This window comes from Oncorhynchus keta, chromosome 18 (assembly GCF_023373465.1).
Source record: "Oncorhynchus keta strain PuntledgeMale-10-30-2019 chromosome 18, Oket_V2, whole genome shotgun sequence".
NCBI classification, from domain to species: domain Eukaryota; kingdom Metazoa; phylum Chordata; class Actinopteri; order Salmoniformes; family Salmonidae; genus Oncorhynchus; species Oncorhynchus keta.
Window position 1 is genome coordinate 15,617,674 of NC_068438.1, and position 21,468 is coordinate 15,639,141.

At 43.1% G+C, this 21,468-nt stretch overlaps 2 protein-coding genes and 1 pseudogene across 2 annotated transcripts in view; 2 read left to right on the forward strand and 1 right to left on the reverse strand.

Moving 5' to 3' along the window:
* Positions 1-3,552, forward strand: part of LOC118373510 (major facilitator superfamily domain-containing protein 1-like) — a 45,767-nt pseudogene extending 42,215 nt beyond the window's left edge.
* Positions 3,553-6,639: 3,087 nt separating this feature from the next.
* Positions 6,640-7,647, reverse strand: LOC118373509 (P2Y purinoceptor 3-like). The gene has a single exon (XM_035759643.1). It carries the CDS (start codon positions 7,645-7,647, stop codon positions 6,640-6,642), a length of 1,008 nt encoding a protein of 335 aa, XP_035615536.1.
* A 7,118-nt stretch (positions 7,648-14,765) lies between these two features.
* LOC118397346 (schwannomin-interacting protein 1) overlaps positions 14,766-21,468 on the forward strand; it is a 396,234-nt gene continuing 389,531 nt past the window's right edge. Inside the window, exon 1 of the mRNA XM_052467485.1 lies at positions 14,766-14,856. Coding sequence (XP_052323445.1) covers positions 14,770-14,856 — 87 coding nt within the window. The 5' untranslated portion in view covers positions 14,766-14,769. The remainder of the gene's footprint in view (positions 14,857-21,468) is intronic.

A 21,468-nucleotide genomic window follows, 5' to 3' on the forward strand; every position in this document is an offset into this window, starting at 1 on the left:
TGTTGGTTAAAATGAACACCTTTGTTTTATCCTATAAACTACCGACAACATTTATTCCAAATAAAAATATTGTCTTTTAGAACTTTTATTTGCAGAAAAGGACAACTTGTTTAACAAAAAAGATGCAGTTGTCAGACCTCGAATAATGCAATGAAAATACTTAGGAAGAGTTCAGAAATCAATATTTGGTGGAATAACCCTGATTTTCAACCACAGCTTTCATGTGTCTTGTCATGCTCTCCACCAGTCTTCCACATTGACGTTGGGTGACTTTATGCCACTCCTGGCGCAAACATTCAAGCAGCTCAGCTTTGTTTGATGGCTTGTGACCATCCATCTTCTTCTTGATCACATTCCAGAGGTTTTCAATGGGGTTCAGGTCTGGAGATTGGGCTGGCCATGACAGGGTCTTGATCTGCTGGTCCTCCATCCACACCTTGATTGACCCGGCTGTGTGGCTTGGAGCATTGTCCTGCTGGAAAAACCAATCCTCAGAGTTGGGACGTTGTCAGAGCAGAAGGAAGCATGTTTTCTTCCAGGACAACCTTGTACGTGGCTTGATTCATGAGTCCTTCAGGAAGACAAATCTGCCCGATTGCAGCCTTGCCAAAGCACCCCCAGATCATCACCAATCCTCCACCAAATTTCACAGTGGGTGCGAGACCTGGAGAGGCTTTCAAGCCACACTGTCTCGCACCCAATTTGGTGGAGGATCAGTCTGTTCACTCTGCTACAGCAAGGCAAGTGTTATCGGAGCGCCAAGTCTAGGACCAAAAGGCTCCTTAACAGCTTCTACCCACAAGCCATAATACTGCTGAACAATTAATCAAATGGCCACCGGACTATTTACATTGACCCCCACCCCTTTGTTTTTACACTGCTGCTACTCGCTGTTTATTATCAATGCATAGTCACTACGCGCTGCATCTTAGTGCAAGAAGCATCACTGCAGTCCCTGGTTCGAATCCAGGCTGCATCACATCCGGCCATTATTGGGAGTCCCGTAGGGTGGCACAATTGGCCCAGCGTCTTCCGAGGTTGGCCGGGATAGGCCGTCATTGTAAATAACAATTTGTTCTCAACTGACTTGCCTAGTGAAATAAAGGTTTAAAAAAGGTAATAGCAGCATAAAGAGTACATTGGTCTGAGCTGTGAGGATTGCCATTAGGACAGGAGCAGGGATTTGCTTAATGTGGTGGTGGAATATGTTACAGTGATCGTATGGACCGACTCTGGTCTGCTGTAACTGACTGTCCTCTCACCTCTGTCTGTCTTCCCCTTGCAGGGTTTTCTTCATTGAAAAGTTCAACTTCTCACCAGCTGAAGCAAGAGTAATCAACAGGTAACGCACAGCACTTCACCCCAGTCTGAGATGCTAGAGTAATTCAATAAGACGAGTGATCCCATTTGGACGGAGTGAGGCCTGTGTTAGTTCTTCAAAATGAGGTTTGTTTTAGCTCTCCTCACCTCAGGCTAAGAACTGCCACAACACATTGTAACTATACGTTTCTCTATCCCCCTTCTAAACACTTTCTCCTTTCCCTTTTCTCTTCCTTCTCCTCCTCCCTTCCTCTCCTCTCCCTCCGTATCCCTCTCTCCACCCTCTTCTCTCCCAGTATTGTGTACATCATCTCGGCCCCAGCCTCTCCTGTGTTGGGCTTCATGGTGGACAGGACAGGGAAGAATGTAATCTGGGTGCTGTGTGCCGTCGTCACGACGCTCATAGCCCACATGATGCTCGCCTTCATCTTCTGGAACCCCTGGATCGCCATGGTGATGACCATTCTCCATTCGGTTACCGTTAGAATGGTACAGAGTGGTTCACAGCAAAATATGCCCTTGGGGACATTTAGTAGTATATTCACTAGACACCTGGTGTATGCAGTGATGAGCAACCTTGGATCACTGGCTCCTTGAACACTCAATTTTAGTCCTGCAAGACAGTCAGATTTTCAGTGAGTTTATATATAGAATGTAGAATGTATATAATGTAGTTGTATTGTGACTGGGTAACCAGTTATAGTGAATGGTGTTGGTAACAGTGTTGATAACATAACAGTACTGTGTGTCTGTGTCCTCCAGTCCCTGTTGGGTTTGTCCTACTCCCTGCTGGCCTGTGCCCTGTAGCCCATGGTGGCCTTCGTGGTGCCAGAGCATCAGCTGGGGACAGCCTATGGCTTGTAAGTATACTTGCTCCTACCCACCCCTTCTGTCTGACCAGAAAACCTCCTCATACCTACAGGCTTTTGCATTCTGGCCACCATTATTTGTGCCTATGATGATACTGCTGCTGCTGTTGATGGTGATGCTGCTGTTGATGGTGGTGGTGATGATATATGGCATTCCAACCTCTCAGCATGCAGTCCATCCAGAACCTGGGCCTGGCTCTGATCTCCATGGCAGCAGGATCTATTCTGGACAACGAGGGATACCTCTTCCTGGAGGTCTTCTTCAGCACCTGTGTCTGCTGTGAGTAAAATATTTATGTGTCTGTGTGTGTTGAGTCAACCAATAAATGTCTCTCTCTCTCTCTCTCTCAGTGGCACTGATCGCAGTAGTGATGCTGTACTTTGTTGATTGTCTACGAGGTAAGAGAGATGGGAGCGGGCCTCTTGCTCCCCTGACACCGTTACACCACTCACTGTGGAGCGTGCCTTATGATATCATCACTAACCATGCTCTTTGATATCCCTCTCCGGTTCTCTCTCCCCCACCCTTTCTCTTTCTGTCCTTCTCCCTCTGTTTCCTCTCCCTACCACTCTCTCCCCTCCTCTTTCTTCAGGAGGAGATCTGAACCTCTCAGCCTCTGCCCGGGAAAAACTCCTGAAGTGCTCCAATTCAGATTCCGAGTGAGTATCCATGACCTTTCACCCCCCTTCCTCTCACACTCAATACACAAGAGCCACTGAACGTTAGGTTTTCAACCCACTCATAAGGAGAAAGGCAAGTTCCTATTATCAGTGTATTATTAAACATCCAACTGGTGCTGGATTTTTTTAAAAGCCTGCAACTGTGATATTCTTCACTAGAGTTCCCAACCTCTCACCTTATCTGAAGGCTCAGAGAAAGTTGTAAGAAACTCTACCATATATGATCCCAAGTGGGTTTGTTGAAAACATTTGAGAAAAGCCATTTCAGAGGTTTGTAGTTAACATTCTGAATGAACATGTGCAAGCTTAGTAGATCATATGACTGCTCTGGATTGAGTAAGATTTAGACTTTGTCTAGATAAAGAGTGTATTTGGTGCTCAATCTGCATAATGTTTTTCATGTATTGATTTCTTGCTCCTTAATAACCAATTCTGGCTCTCCTAACTCTCATACACTGTTCCTGAACGCGGTCCGTGTGTGGTCTAACCTGTTTCTGCTCGTGTGTAGCGTTACTGCTCGGACCAATACCTCGCCAGCGTCTTCTCTCCTTTCATCTGCCCTTGTTGACTTGCCCATGCAGATGTGAAAAATGGGATGAAGTTAAGGTTTCGCTTATCAACAATTCAACAAGGGCAGTAGAGAAGGATTTATTTTCTAGTTGGCTTTTGGTGTGTGTGTGGCTGTGTGCAGAGTACCCCAGACTAACGCATTGGCCCTGTGCTGTGTTGTTTTCCAGGTGAGCGGGCACACAGTCTTGGGCCACAGCTGTCAATGACCCCCTAGGGAGCCTACTGGCTCCTCCCATCTGCACACTGACCCATTCCTGCAACGTAACTGATCCCTCCCAACAACATACTGACCCATCACAGCTCAGATGCTGACCCCTCTGCTCTGACATCACATACCGACTCCTCCTCACTGACTCCTCCCTCCTGTGGCTGTGTGAGGGCTGGCTAATGACTGACTGGTGTTTGTGTGCATGCTTTGGAACCTCAAACCTCAGCACCAATCACACTTTAATGTCAGTAGAGTGGGCTACCAGAAAGCACTTTAAGCTGACATTGAAAGGTTTTTAATTGTCTGTGGAACTAGGCCCCAGGCTGAGTGACTTTTACTTCAGGGATGTAAAGTTCTTCACTGATAATGTACGCCTGGATGTGTCTTATTGCTTAGTAAAATCATCTATGCTATAAGAGGTGAACGAACTGGTTCAATATTCTTAGAAAAAATATTTTAAGCATCTCTCTAAAACCAGGGTGTTAGAAAGTGCTTAATTGTCCATCAATGTTATATTATGCATGTTTTGTATATTGTTCGGAAAGGTCTTTACATTTTTACTTCAGGTTTTTGATCATCTGAAACAAACAGTTGGTGTGCTTAACTTTTAAACAACCACAAATTAATAATCTGTGTAATCATCATGAAGAAAATGTCAAACTGGCAACTGCAAAACCAACCCATCTCCTTTCCCGGCTTTTGTATACAGTGAGGTCATTCTCAATAGTAATCATATACACATCATCTAGAGGATTTCAGAATCTGCATTGTGTTAAATTCTTTATAGCGCCGTTCCTTCATTAAATTCCTTTTCTCTTGGCTCATCATATAGGCTCGTAAAACTTGACTCTCTGTCACACCATCAAGGCTAAGGCAGACCCTGTCAAAGTGATAAAGGAATTTAAAGGGGAAACATTTTTGATAGTATTCACCCAATGCATAATTACGTTCCATTTCTTAACTTTTAACTCAAATTTTGAATGCAGCAGTTTTTAGTGACCTTCATGAAAATGACCTGGCTTATGTGTAAGAAGAACTTTGAAGAAACCTAAAACATTGGGAAAGGGCGACACCTAGTCAGTTATACAACTGAATGCATTCAACTGAAATGTGTCTTCATTTAACCCAACCCCTCTGAATCAGGTGTGGGGGGCTGACTTAACATTGGCAATTGGGTGGAAACCCTCTTTGCTGTACAACTGAATGAAGGATAAGTGTTTGTTTTTTTGCTGATGTTTATTGACCACTCTCAGGAAATTGCCAAGAGACACTTTCATGTGTTGAAAACCACTAAATCAAATGATAATTCTGTCAATCACTTTTGATGATAGTTGTTCTATTGTAATGAATGATCGCTTCAAATTCTTTAACCCTGAATCAGTTTTCTGCTGGACATCACGAGCTTTAACTAAGTGGCTTGCCGTAGCATAGTATTAGGTCAAATATTGTGGTGGAGGAAGCCTATCCATATACCACTAAAGTTGTGATGGCTGTTTGTCTTTGTTAGATCCAGAATAGTCTCTGTGTAAATTGCAATGAGTGCTGTCTGTTTAGAGTTGATCTCTCTAGCAGCTCTAAATAACATGTGTTCTAAGGGTACTACTGCCTAGATCAAAGATCTCCAACCCTGTTCCTGGAGAGAAATTAATATTTTATTTTTTTGCAATAAAAAATGACCTCAAACTACATGTTGTACTTTTAGGCTATTTTAAATTGCCACAGTTAAATTTATGAAGGAATGTGTTTCACTGTGTGTTTTTAAAGAACATTATCAGGCCATTGTGTCCTTGCCAGAACTGATTGTCATTCTGTCTGATCAAATGTACTTTTATATACTACAGTATTGTCTCAGGATGGCAAATCAACTTTTGTATGTTTACCATGATGATTATGCCACTCCCCCTGCTGTCCTTGTAGAGTTGAAAGGTGTCAGAGGGTCAGTCAGCAGACTGGGAAAAAGCTGGCCAAACTCAGGCCTATGTCTGGTTTTGGCCTGCGCAACCGTTACCTGTCCAGACTAGGAGCTCAGGTACACACAAACACCGTATGCAGATGGATGCTAAATTCCCTTCTACTTCCAGCTCCCAGATCACTGCTGTACCCCCCCGGTCTTCACTGGCACACAGAAGTGTACTGAAGTGATGCGGCCTACTCTTCACAACCCCCTCAACATAGAAATTCAGTCTGTGTCCATGTCTCTGGACAAAAGGTACAAAATATCCTCCACTACAATGTACTTTCAGGTGTTTAACTGACGTAGAACTGATAAGCTACTGCTGTATTTTGTATATGTTTCTGTGAAGCCACACTTGTGCCTTTTTGTTTATGTATTACCATTTCTAAGCTAATCACAAAATTACATTCGATGGTGTAAATAAGCTACTATATACATCATAACTATGTTTGTATCTTGAAAGTACTATTTGGTATAATAATGTATGTTTTCCATGCCCTGTACAGTAAGTATGAAGTCTTGACTAAGTAAAAAATAATAATAATAATAATTGTCTGCATGGGCCTCAGCAATGTGGATATGGTTAACAACTGTGTCAACAGCAGAGGGCACTATTTATCTGCGATACAATATGTTGCACATACCTACAGGTGAGAATATTACCTTCAGGACTGAATACAGCCATTGCCTTTATTAGTATGTGACTGAGAAATGTGTACGTAAATTGCACTATATTTAAGTGTCAGTAATATATTGAAGGTGTTTACTTTGGTATTGTAATGAGTTCTGTACTTTGTTGTTTGTGAAATGGAAAAACATGTGGTTCCAAAAAACTATCTGAGAGAAATGTGCTGTGTGTTATTTCCAGAATAGGGGACAAAGGCCCTTAAGAACACATCAGTGAATCAGTCTTTTAACCTCTTGTCAGGGCTGCCTGACCAAATGGGTAATTCTGTGCCAAAAGGCTTAGAACAAAATGGGCCATTCACCTACTAAAATCAAATAAGAATTCTGATTTGCAGAGAAAAAGGAATCAGTCACTGATTTCTGGCAGTACCAGACACGGCGGGTACTATATCTGGCTGTACTGTGCACACCACGGGATGGACCATCTTACTCCTAAATAACTGGGCCCAGAGCTGCTTCCGTTGCCTGTCTGAACCCAGGAAGTACAGCAGTGGGTTTGCGCAGCTGTTGAAGCTGACCAGGGGTTTCCATATCTTATAGCCGATCATCACCAAGTTGATGACTCTACAGTCACTGGACACATAGACGCGTATGAACAGGCACACTATCCGCGCAATATGATAAGGCACAAAACACAGCACGAACATCAAGCACACCGCCAGAATGGTGCGTATGGACTTGTTTAGATTCTCTGTCCCTTCCTTTGAGTTGTCCCTTCCAGCCCGGTAGAGCACTCTCATCATTGAGCAGTAACAGATTGTAATAACAATGAAAGGGACCAGAAATCCAACCACGTCCAGAAACATGTCGTAAGGAAAGTAAGTATACAACTGGCCAGGGTTGGTCATTTCATAGCACACCGTCATGTTGTTGATGAACCCGGTGTGGGCAAACAAAAGGGTTGGTGATATCTCCAGCATCACCAGGACCCAAACCGAGCCAGACATCAAAACAGCCAGGTTTTTGGTCCTGAACCGGAGTGCAGTAATCGGGTAGCACACACCGAGGAACCGGTGCACGCTGATGCACATGAGGAACATCATGCTGCAGTGGAGGTTCGTACAGAAGAAGAATCTGACGACTTTGCAGATTATGTCACCGAAGGGCCATACGTCATCCATGGCATAGCTGACAATGAGCAGCGGCAAGGACAGCACATACAGCAGGTCAGCCACGGCCAGGTTGGTCAGGTAGATGACAGAGCAGCTCCAGGTCCGGGTCCGGAAGCACACCACCCACAGCAGTGCTCCATTTAGGGTCAGACCCAGAACAAACACCAGGCTGTAGGTCAGTGGGAGCAGGATCCTTTTATAAGAGTCCGAGATCGGACACAAGGTGAAGTTATTGTTCCCATTCATATTGTCACAGGTCACCTGGATGTCTTTTGAAGTCAACTCATTTCTCGTCTCCTCCCTCAGGTCTCCATTGGAGCGCCTCTTTCACCTGGGTGCATCTTCCGTGTGCCTAAAGATACGTTTTTGAAAAGCTTTACAATTGTTTGTTTGAGTTTACCCAAGCTTGTCTTCAGTGATATCCAGCATGAGCTCTCATGCCACACTGCGTAAAGACTGATACATCCAGAGATGGACCCGGCTTTAAAATGACTGAATGCTTGTATCACTGTTTGTTAAAGCCGTGTCTCTTTACCCAAGCCTTAGCCTGTGTGCCATTACTAAGGCATCAACGTCTCCTGGACTAATGGGCAAATAAAGGACGCGCTCCAGGAATCGATTATTACCAGGGCTACATAAACCTTGCACAGCAGAGTCCGTGGGTTACCAGAGGGTTGATGTGTAGATCAGGACTATTTTCTTGTACTTCCAGTGACAGTGAAGATGTAGCTTTGTAGACAAATGTTACACACACACTTTTTTCTATTAACCCTATCAGTTCCGAGACCCCAACAAAAATGGGCTTTTCATTTATCTTCCTTTATATCCAGCCCTTATAATTAGCCTCACTTAATTCAGAACAACCAGGGCCACAAGTAGAACACAAAAACAACTTGAGATTAAAAGTTCCATTCATGATTTTTTTGGGACAAATATCAATCAAAAATGGGGTCCACCAAAGGAATAAACTGATCAACATGAATTCACAGTACCTTCCGAATTGATTCACTCCCCTTGACTTTTACACATTTTGTTGCGTTTCAGCCTGATTTTAAAATGGATTAAATTCAGATGTTCCACTGGCCTACACACAACACCTCATGATGTCAGTGGAATTATGTTTTTTGAAATATTTACAAATGAATTACAAATAAAGAGCTGAAATGTCTTGAGTCAATACGTCACATTAAGTTCAAGTTGCATGGACTCAATCTGTGTGCAATTATAGTGTCTTATATGATTTTTGAATGACTTACCTCATCACTGTACCCCACACATGTAATTGTCAGTCGAGCAGAGAATTTCAAACACAGATTCAACAACAAAGACGAGGGAGGTTGGTAGATGGTAGATGGGTAAAAAATAAGTTATTCATTATGCTTTGGATGTTGTGTCAATACACCCAGTCACGACAAAGATACAGGTGTCCTTCCTAGCTCAGTTGCCAGAGGAAGGAAACCACTCAGTAATTTCACCATGAGGCCAATTGTGACTTTAAATCAGTGGCTGTGATAGGAGAAACCAGAATGGATCAACAACATTGTAGTTACTCCACAATACTAACCTAAATGACAGAGTGAAAAGAATTAAGCCTGTACAGAATAAAAATATTCCAAAACATGCATCCTATTTGCAATAAAGCACTAAAGTAAAACTGCAAAATATGTGACGAAGAAATTAACTTAATGTCCCGAATACAAAGCGTTATGTTCGGGTCAAATCCAACACAACACATCACTTAGTACCACTCTTTGTTTTCAAACATGGTAGTGGCTGCATCATGTTATGGGTATGCTTGTTAATGGCAAGGGAGTTTTTTAGGATAAAAAGAAACGGAATAAGCACAGGCAAAATCCTAGAGGAAAACCTGGTTCAGTCTTCATTCCAACAGACACTGGGAGACAAATTCACCTTTCAGCAGGACAATGACCTAAAACACAAGACCAATTATACAATGGGTGGGTCTAATCCTGGATGCTGATTGGTTAAAACCACATTCCAGCCAGTGTCTATTCCACAAGTTACCACCGGCTAAAACTATGATGTTGAAATGCCTATATACTCTGTGCCATTTCACTGCGCAATACACTGTCTCATCAGTCCAGCCAGGCAATATATAAACTTGATCCACTCCACTATAAAGAGCCTCTCGACATTATCTCTCATTTCTTTTAGACTAGCATTATATTTTATGTCTCTGACATTTACAACATTGTTTCAATATTGAAATTTGATCTCCAGCTCTCCCATAGTAATGAATGTGTCGGGACCAAACAGACCGACAGACAGCTTTTCTCAGCCAGTCGAAATCATGAATCAGCAGGCATATTTTTTATGGATATATACAAAGAAATGTCAATAGAAAACAGGTAAAACAAAATGCAGCTAGTTTGCAGTCTTTCCAGCTTCAGTTTGAAGTGATCGTGTTACTGTAGCTGTGTTGTTGACTAGCTCCTCTGAATAACAGTGTCCTGATGAGAGAGCAGATTTTCTATGCCAGGCGAAATTGTGCCTCATTAGCTCATTGTTATGGATGTATCCAAATAAATGTCACTAGTAAACAGCTTAAATGCAAATGCAGCTACTTTGCTGTTATTCTAGCTTTACTGTTTGACGTGACTAAGTTAGTCGTAGTTGGCTAGGTAGAAAGGGATAAGAACGTTGCAATGGAACATTTGACTGGGTCACATCTCTGGCAACCGAACGGATAGAACGAATGACCAGCCGGCTTGGGTAGCAACCTGAGATTTGTGTCAGGACTATATCTCGTGGAAGGATGAAATAGTATGAAAAATTGTATAAAAATAACGTTTTTAATGAAAATATGTCAAACCTTATTTGAATATGTTGCTAAACAGTTGTATAAATTCCCTCGAAGCCAGTGCTTGGAGGATTTTTGGCACTGTTTGCCGATCCTCAACTTCGTCTCGAGCCTAACAACACCCATGCCAATATATCATCCAAACACTTCTCGGGCATGATCACTTAAATATACCCTGGACTTACTTACCAAGACGACATTCAATGTTCCTGAGTGACCTAGTTACAGTTTTGACATAAATTGGCTTGAACATCCATGGCAAGACTTGAAAATGTCTAGTAATGATCAACAACCAACTTGACAGAGCTTCAAGAATTTTAAAAAGAATAATGATCAAATATTGTACAATCGAGATGTGCAAAGCTCTTAGAGTCTTACCCAGAAAGACTCGCAGCTGTAATTGCTGCCAAAGGTGATTCTAACATGACTCAGGGGTGTGAATACTTATGTAAATTATATATTTCTGTATTTCATTTTCAATAAATTAGCAAAAATGTCTAAAAACATGTTTTCACTTTGTCATTATGGGGTATTGTGTGTAGATGGGGGAGAAAAATATATGTAATCCCTTTTGAATTCAGGCTGTAACACAACAAAATGTGGAATAAGTCAAGGGATACGAATACTTTCTGAAGGCTGTAAGTACAGCAATTATTTGCTCAACTATTCAGAGACAACTGTGAGGAGTTTGGAGTTTGTGACAGCAACTATGTGAGCTTATTACAGTATTATAGACACTATGTCCTGGGGTTTCCTATGGTCTTCTATGTAGAATAACCTCTTACAGTATTATAGACACTATGTCCTGGGGTTCCCTATGATCTTCTATGTAGAAGAACCTCTTACAGTATTATAGACACCATGTCCTGGGGTTTCCTATGATCTTCTATGTAGAAGAACCTTTTACAGTATTATAGACACTATGTCCTGGGGTTTCCTATGGTCTTCTATGTAGAAGAACCTCTTACAGTATTATAGACACTATGTCCTGGGGTTCCCTATGATCTTCTATGTAGAAGAACCTCTTGCAGTATTATAGACACCATGTCCTGGGGTTTCCTATGATCTTCTATGTAGAAGAACCTCTTACAGTATTATAGACACCATGTCCTGGGGTTCCCTATGATCTTCTATGTAGAAGAACCTTTTACAGTATTATAGACACTATGTCCTGGGGTTCCCTATGATCTTCTATGTAGAAGAACCTCTTACAGTATTATAGACACTATGTCCTGGGGTTTCCTATGGTCTTCTATGTAGAATAACCTCTTACAGTTTTATAGACACCATGTCCTGGGGTTCCCTATGATCTTCTATGTAGAAGAACCTCTTACAGTATTATAGACACCATGTCCTGGGGTTTCCTATGATCTTCTATGTAGAAGAACCTCTTACAGTATTATAGACACCATGTCCTGGGGTTCCCTATGATATTCTATGTAGAAGAACCTTTTACAGTATTATAGACACTATGTCCTGGGGTTCCCTGTGATCTTCTATGTAGAAGAACCTCTTACAGTATTATAGACACTATGTCCTGGGGTTTCCTATGATCTTCTATGTAGAAGAACCTTTTACAGTATTATAGACACTATGTCCTGGGGTTCCCTATGATCTTCTATGTAGAAGAACCTCTTACAGTATTATAGACACTATGTCCTGGGGTTTCCTATGATCTTCTATGTAGAAGAACCTTTTACAGTATTATAGACACTATGTCCTGGGGTTCCCTATGATCTTCTATGTAGAAGAACCTTTTACAGTATTATAGACACTATGTCCTGGGGTTCCCTATGATCTTCTATGTAGAAGAACCTCTTACAGTATTATAGACACTATGTCCTGGGGTTTCCTATGATCTTCTATGTAGAAGAACCTTTTACAGTATTATAGACACTATGTCCTGGGGTTCCCTATGATCTTCTATGTAGAAGAACCTCTTACAGTATTATAGACACTATGTCCTGGGGTTTCCTATGATCTTCTATGTAGAAGAACCTTTTACAGTATTATAGACACTATGTCCTGGGGTTTCCTATGATCTTCTATGTAGAAGAACCTTTTACAGTATTATAGACACTATGTCCTGGGGTTCCCTATGATCTTCTATGTAGAAGAACCTCTTACAGTATTATAGACACTATGTCCTGGGGTTTCCTATGATCTTCTATGTAGAAGAACCTTTTACAGTATTATAGACACTATGTCCTGGGGTTTCCTATGATCTTCTATGTAGAAGAACCTTTTACAGTATTATAGACACTATGTCCTGGGGTTCCCTATGATCTTCTATGTAGAAGAACCTCTTACTTTCTAACGACTATCGTGTAGCTTGTGAGCGTCATAGAGAAAAACAACAGAGTGTTCGTGAGAGTCTCAGCTTTTCATAGATAGCTTTCAATAGTTTGTAACTCAGACCAATCTGACGTTTTTGCCAAAAAGACCCAACCCCAGGCCCCTTCGGGATTGGCCCTTGTCTCACGAATACCACTCCAGCTCAGCTCCCATTAATGACACAGACTAATTCAAAAGAAATAGATTAATACAATGGTACAAACCAGAAGTCTGTAGCTCAAACACAATGTTTAGAAGGGGTCAGAAGTCCTAAATTACGACAGTGGGACTCATTGGGTTAAGTAAGGTGTGTGTGTGTGTGTGTGTGTGTGTGTGTGTGTGTGTGTGTGTGTGTGTGTGTGTGTGTGTGTGTGTGTGTGTGTGTGTGTGTGTGTGTGTGTGTGTGTGTGTGTGTGTGTGTGCCTAACTGTAACACAGAAACCATATTTATTGATCGAAATGCACATCTTGAGGATTCGATGTTGGTGGTGAACATATCCACTTTTCTTACCTTACTCATCAGAGGGAAGTTTATGTTTCTAGTCCCGGAAAATACCATAGTTGTGACGGCAGACACTCCAACTCCTTGATTTCTGCTGCTGGCTGCTCTGTAACACATGGAGAAACAAAACACACTTCTCCAAACCTTACCAGTTTTTGTCCACATGACTTACCTGGTTTAAGTTAAGTAAAACCTAACATAACTCACCTCAATAAGACCACACTAAGCTACATCTAAAAAGACTAAGCCAAGAAGCTAAGCTGATGAAGAATTCATTACATTTTTTCCCAAGTTAATGCCATTGATAATAACATCTCTGTCTACTTACTGTTGGAGACAGTGTCAGTCTACCCAGACCATCTCAAGCCACCTACAAAGTATATGTATAACTAACCCAGATAGTTCATCTGTGTCGTTTTCAATCAGCGCAAATAAAGCATAATGTGCAGATCCATCAAGGAGGTGGGCAGAGCCAAGTACGAGCTAGCGAGATCCTTTGGTGTTCTAGCATGTATTTACATATTTCCGTTAGGTAACGCCTTCTCTGTGTGCAATATCTCAATTCGCCATTGCACTCCTTGTAAACAAAGCCATTTTTTTTCAACTCACATCTACAAAACTTAGTGCACTCTGTTTCATAACAGATTTTAGTTTTGGGCACAGAAAACTGTACCGGATGGCTTTTCTTTGATGAGAAAATCAGCCCAGTTCCATCTCATACTCTTCCACTGCCGGCCAATGGGCTTCCCCTCCTCACCATATGTTGTGGGGGGTGGAGATTCCAACCACTCCGACCAGATGCTTCAGATTTATACATCCGGTGAAACATCTGTCTCCTTTTTCTATCTGTGCCGCCTATTTAAAAGGTTGAGTGCTATGACGTCATCGTCATGGCGTCATATATAACACAATCTCCTGCAGCGATTTGCTGTCATTACATTGACAAAATGTATCATCAACATGCTTTGATTTTCTTGAGGACTTTTCGGGAAAAAAAACTATAATGATCAAAAACAAGGGCACCTCAAGGGCAGCTTCAACAGTAGGCTATTGTCAAATAAATACAGGTGATTCATTCTATGTGCCCATATTCATCTCCCATGTCTTACTCCATGACTGGCGCCTGTACGTCCACTGGCGACACATGAGGATTGTAATTTCCTCCCCGCTTACCCTTGAATGAGAATATATATTTTAACGCCATGCTTTGCAGAGAGAGCTAACAAACTGGTTATTTACGTTGATTACAGCGCTCAATTACTCCCCCTTTGCCGCGACACACACGCGGTATAAATCATACACGACCTAAACATCTTATTGGATGAGAGAACAATTCCCAAGTCGGCTCTGTCTGACTGTCGGGCTGCTTCACTCTCTACTTTCTCCACTGCTGTTTTTTATCTGACGGTGGAAAGAGGCAGCTATGCTCAGGACCGGCAATTATCGGTTAGTCAAGATCTTACCCTGATATGACAGCGATGAACCCGTCGTGGGTGTTTGATAAGTGACATATTCTGTTATAACTTAGTTTGAGTGATGGAATCCTGCATCACGTTCTAGCTTGCATAACACGCTCTATAGATGTTTACCAGCATCTATGCGGAGACCTACTATAGTCACCTGCTTCTCACTCGGAGACATCTGTATTTTACTGTGTAAATGTAGATATTACGCTAATTGACATAACTTTTGCATGTGTCATTTCAGGAACATGTATCAAGGAGAAGGCACGAGGCTGCGTGGCGGGAGTCTCGGCGGCGCGCGGGAAGGGAGACGTCTTGCCCTGTGCATCAGCCAGGTAGGTTAAACACCAGCCTCCAGCGATCCCGTTGTTGTTTCAAATGCGTTAACATCGATCGCTTAAAGATTACATTGTAGCCTATGCGTTGGTGATTTATGATATGTTGACGATTATTCTGTAACCTACCTATGATAGTTGTATGATTTTGAAGTGGATTTGGGTGAATTATTGGTCTGAGTCATTGTGTGTGCATGGGCTGATTTCAGTTGGTTTGGTCATTGCTGGGATTGATAATGTGTGAAGAGGAATCCAATAAGTCTTTAGTCTTTTCAAATAAGTCTTTGCGGAATCCAATGGGCAAAGCTTTCCTAAAATATAACATAAACAGTTCCACTGAAATCGACTACTATGACATAATTCTAGTCTCGTTCAACAGCTGTCTTCTGTGCAAAAGGTAGCCTACAGTAAAACTTAGTCTTCCAAGCAAGCACTCAGTTTCACCAAGCCCACCAACCCGTTGAATGCTGGGAGTTGTTCTTTCAGCACCATGGACAGCGAAGCACTGTATTTGTAGTGTAGTTGTTGGTAGTGTAGTTAGTACAACTCTCTCTCTCTCTCTCTCTCTCTCTCTCACACTCACTCACTCACTCACTCACTCACTCACTCACTCACTCACTCACTCACTCACTCACTCACTCACTCACTCACTCACTCACTCACTCACTCACTCACACATACTTTCCTTGCCTTCCAACGGTCATTTTGTTAACTGGCTTTGCCAGCCATTTCAAATAAAACAGTAGACTGAAGCAATTCCGTGTGTCATTCATCGTTGGTTTAGAGTCGTGTGCTGGCACTTTTCTCCATCTTCCAGCCGCAGCTGTAAAGGTCTCATTAAAACCCTATCCACCAATCTCCACACTCCAAACGACTTTCAATTTCCAGCCGAGAAAAGGCAAATGCAGGCGACCTCTCACTCCTTAATTAAATCTCAGAATAAAATCTGATTCATTTAGTGCATCGAACGAGCTAAACTAGGCTTACTTGTGCATAAGAATTACATGAAGGTGATCAGCAGAATTCCACCACTTTTGGTTCACACAGTAATTTTTATTTCTATTGAAAATGATCCTCGTGATTAGACCGACAATAATGGGAATAGCTGTTGCTTAAACAAGTCTATATGCCGAAGACAAATAACAGTTACATGACTCACACCAAAGTTGACAGTTTGACACACAGCGGAAGAAACAACTTTCAATGCTTGAGCTATTTGTCTGTGTGTGTCTGTGCATGTCCGTGCATGTGTGTGTGTGTCCGTGCGGATGTGTTAGACTGCAACCAATCCACCTGACCGTGCGCAGTTCGTGTATATTTAATACCAATGATGTAGTGCAGCGCATTATCGCGCACGGGGGTATTGAGCGCACGCGTGCCTGAAAGCACTGCTCGATCCCGCATTTTCTAGCTCTGTGATATGTTATACTGATGCTGTCAGTGTTGTGAAAATGCGCTGTGCTTTTCATCCCTCTCCACTTTGTTAGTTTTCAGTTGTATAGGCTACTCGGTTGTTCCCACTCTCATTCTAGATCAATTTGGTTAATTTTTATTGCTTTCTTACACTCCTGCAGGATAGGATAATGGGCTATAGGATCTTCTAACTTGGTAAGGTCTTAGCAACTACAAACTGGGGTTAGTTACCCACAGCATTAATCCACTCAACAATAATTCATAACTGTTCCAATCAGCAGCCAGATGCAAACTATTTGATTTGATTAGTATTTTGTAAAGTGTGAAGAAATCAATACCCTCTAGCCCATACAGCTACCAGAGGATGTTTATAAAGCCAAGACAAGGAGGACCTGCTTAGAATACTATTCACTAATTGTCGAAAAATGTGTGGATAGAAATGTGCAGGTCATTGGTCTACACTGGAGCAAATGCACCTGCCTGAGATTAATGTGCTGCATAAGGACCCTGGGAACTGCATTAATCTATCCAACCATCCATCCTTTCATTGCCAAGTAATCACTCATTCATCTATCCAAACATCCATCCTTTCATTGCCAAGTAATCACTCATTCATCTATCCAACCATCCATCCTTTCATTACCAAGTAATCACTCATTCATCTATCCAAACATCCATCCTTTCATTACCAAGTAATCACTCATTAATCTATCCAACCATCCATCATTTCATTACCAAGTAATCACTCATTCATCTATCCAACATCCATCCTTCCATTACCAAGCCATCAATCATTCATTTATCCAACCATCCATCCTTCCATTACCAAGTCATCAATCATTTGTCTATCCAACCATCCATCCTTCCATTACCAAGTAATCACTCATTCATCTATCCAACCATCCATCCTTTCATTACCAAGTAATCACTCATTCATCTATCCAACCATCCATCCTTTCATTACCAAGTAATCACTCATTCATCTATCCAACCATCCATCCTTCCATTACCAAGTCATCAATCATTTGTCTATCCAACCATCCATCCTTCCATTACCAAGTAAATCAATCGGCAAGCAGAATTTTACGGCCAGCAGGTGGTGTTGTCAACCATTTATACAGTGGTTATTTAAACAGGATTGGAAAGAGGACAACGCAACATGTTGGACATGTTGTGATATTCACTAGTCCTGAATTACTACAGTGGGTGCATGTAACCGTCAGTAGGTCACAGCAGCACACTTCTTGGATATGAAGAAAGCATTTGACACTGTTCACCACCACACGCTTTTGAGAAAGCTTGACAAACTAGGCTTTGACAGCACTGCGATCAAGTGGTTCACATCATACTTACAGGGGCGGAGGGAGTACACTAAACTGCAAAGCATGCAGTCAACCCAGGTACCTGTGGGGAATTAAATGCCACAAGGGAGTGTGCTTGGACCCCTGCTGTTCTGTATTTACATAAATAACCTTCCACCAGTGCTGGAGAAATGCCGTATACATATAGTGGGGCAAAAAAGTATTTAGTCAGCCACCAATTGTGCAAGTTCTCCGACTTAAAAAGATGAGACAGGCCTGTAATTTTCATCATTGGTACACTTCAACTATGACAGACAAAATGAGAAAAGAAAATCCAGAAAATCACATTGTAGGATTTTTCATGAATTTATTTGCAAATTATGGTGGAAAATAAGTATTTGGTCAACAACAAAAGTTTATCTCAATACTTTGTTATATACCCTTTGTTGGCAATGACAGAGGTCAAACGTTTTCTGTAAGTCTTCACAAGGTTTTCACACACTGTTGCTGGTATTTTGGCCCATTCCTCCATGCAGATCTCCTCTAGAGCAGTGATGTTTTGGTGCTGTTGCTGGGCAACACGGACTTTCAACTCCCTCCAAAGATTTTCTATGGGGTTGAGATCTAGATGTATAAGCATTTCGCTACACTCACATTAATATCTGCTAACCATGTGTATGTGACCAATACCATTTGATTTGATTTGATTTGATTACAACCATCAGTGAAAAACATGGCCTTTCAAGGCCGTCTGAAGTTCTTTGTATCTTTGCCCTGGAACAAGCTGTACGTATCCACACAACAGCTAGCTAGCATGTCCACCTTCAAAAGAGCAGTACACATAGCTGTAATGTGAGCATTGTTTTGTAATGTGAGCGTGGTTTGCTCCCATGTATGATGTGTGTGCTTCTGTGTATGCTGGGATTTTGAAATCGTCCCAACCCTGCAATAACACGCCTTTTTAAACTGTAATATTAAACCCTTGTCTACAGCTGAAACAGGTCTAGTGCTGGGCTTGAACAAAAGTCTACGCACATCACACTCTGTGGATCAGAAGTGAAGAGCACTGGTCCACTGTATCCCATTGAACATGTAGTTTACAGGATCCATGACAGTGAACTACTGCATAGTTGGTACGGTAGTGAGATCTACTGTAAAAGTGTGTGAAGGAGGGGGTCATATTTCAGAAGTACATTATGGTGTCTCCATTTCCCCGTGGGACTCCACTCTGCTGAGTGCCGTCTCCATTTCTCCGTGGGGCTCCACTCTGCTGAGTGCCGTCTCCGTTTCCCCGTGGGACTCCACTCTGCTGAGTGCCATCTCCGTTTCCCCATGGGACTCCACTCTGCTGAGTGCCGTCTCCATTTCTCCGTGGGGCTCCACTCTGCTGAGTGCCGTCTCCATTTCTCTGTGTGGCTCCACTCTGCTGAGTGCCGTCTCCGTTTCCCCGTGGGACTCCACTCTGCTGAGTGCCATCTCCGTTTCCCCATGGGACTCCACTCTGCTGAGTGCCGTCTCCGTTTCCCCGTGGGACTCCACTCTGCTGAGTGCCGTCTCCATTTCCCCGTGGGACTCCACTTTGCTGAGTGCCGTCTCCATTTCCCCGTGGGACTCCACTTAGCTGAGTGCCGTCTCCATTTCCCCGTGGGACTCCACTCTGCTGAGTGCCGTCTCCGTTTCCCCGTGGGACTCCACTCTGCTGAGTGCCGTCTCCATTTCCCCGTGGGACTCCACTCTGCTGAGTGCCGTCTCCGTTTCCCCGTGGGACTCCACTCTGCTGAGTGCCATCTCCGTTTCCCCGTGGGACTCCACTCTGCTGAGTGCCGTCTCCATTTCCCCGTGGGACTCCACTCTGCTGGGTGCCGTCTCCATTTCCCCGTGGGACTCCACTCTGCTGGGTGCCGTCTCCAGTTCCCCGTGGGACTCCACTCTGTTGGGTGCCGTCTCCAGTTCCCCGTGGGACTCCACTCTCCACTCACATACACATACTCCCCTTCTCCTGGCAATGCAGTGCTCACTCACATTCCAACTCATTAGCATGTCTTGGAAGACTGGTTTGGGCTAAATGAGTGAGCTCAGTCTTTGATCACTGTGAGAGCCAGGCTCTCTGACACTGTGTGAAACCATGCAGCTCTGCCCCTCCCTCTCTCTCTCTCTCTCTCTCTCTCTCTCTCTCTCTCTCTCTCTCTCTCTCTCTCTCTCTCTCTCTCTCTGTCTCCCTCTCACCATATGTTTACCAAAGCAGCTCTCCACTTGCTAATTGCACCAAGGGAATAGTCCAAACTGCTCCATTTTATATTTTGATAGACCATATGATCATTTTCTCACTCTCTCACCTCTTCCATCACCCCACCCATCCCTCTCCCTCTCTATTCCCTCTTCCCTTTCTCCCATGTTCTCACTCCCCCTATCTCACTAGCCTTTTCTACTCCTTCCCTCCCCCTCACTCCTCATCATCTCTCCCATCGCCATCCTCCCCTAACACCCCATTCTCATGCATCCAGCCTGGACGTGTGTGTGTGTGTGTGTGTGTGTGTGTGTGTGTGTGTGTGTGTGTGTGTGTGTGTGTGTGTGTGTGTGTGTGTGTGTGTGTGTGTGTGTGTGTGTGTGTGTGTGTGTGTGTGTGTGCGTGTGCGTGTGTGTGTGTGTAAGTATGTACTGTAAGTATGCATTTCAGGGGAGCAGATATCTTTGAATTGGATCCATAAACCCAGGGCTATCTCCAACCCTTGTGAAAATGGGGTTGTCTCACCCTTGATGAACTGCTTAATTATAGATATGAAATGAATTCCATATCTGCATGCTTGATGTCGCCTCCAAGGTGAGGCGGCTCCTTATCGCTGCTTCGTCGATCAGTTTCCTCCTCCCTCCATGGCCTTTCTATTGATGTGTGTGCAACTGCCACTCTGTCAGGGGATCCTGGCCACCAATGTGGGTTATTACACACGTCATCCTGTCTGTCATCTGATCTGTTTGTCGTCTGTCTGTCTGTCTGTCTGTCTGTCTGTCTGTCTGTCTGTCTGTCTGTCTGTCTGTCTGTCTGTCTGTCTGTCTGCGTCCGTCCGTCCGTCCGTCCATCTCCCCCCTATTCCCCACCTTGCAGATAGGTTCCTATTGACACAGAGATTGGGACTGGGAAGAATCTCATCTATCCACTGCTGCTGTTTTATCTCATGGCCATTACATTCAAGGTGCCTTTCATCCACATGAATTATTCCAGTCTCCACTCAAGCCCTGTAATCATATGATTGTGTCCATTAAATGTACATATCCCTCTTAGTGGAAGTGATTGCATTCTAAGAGACCCTTTTCCCACTCAGAAGCCGTGATAGAGTACGTGTTGCATTCCATACATCCGTTCCTGCCAGCGCTGCTCATGTAAATTGATTTCCAAAATTCCGACCAACGAGCATACCTACTGATACAGCTCTTTTCCCCGATTGGACATTTCCTCCGGCCGACTGATAGCCATGACACATACTCTACATCGCTTCAGTCACAGATGTTTGTGTCTGTGAGTGTGTGTGTGTGTTCTGTTGTCCTGTGTGTTTCATTCTTCAGTGTGTGTTCTCTTCTCCTGTTCTCCTCTGTGTAATAAACATAACATGTCATACCTGTTATGCAACGGTGTTCTATAATAAACCTGAGCTAGTGTGTTCTGTTTGGTCTGTTCTCTTCTCATCAATTCACCCGTGTGATGTGTTTTCCTTGTCTCTGTGTGTGTGTGTGTGTGTGTGTGTGTGTGTGTGTGTGTGTGTGTGTGTGTGTGTGTGTGTGTGTGTGTGTGTGTGTGTGTGTGTGTGTGTGTGTGTGTGTGTGTGTGTGTGTGTGTGTGTGTGTGTGTGTGTGTGTGTCAGGGACGGGGGACGACACCATAGTCTGAAGGGCAACCACCAGA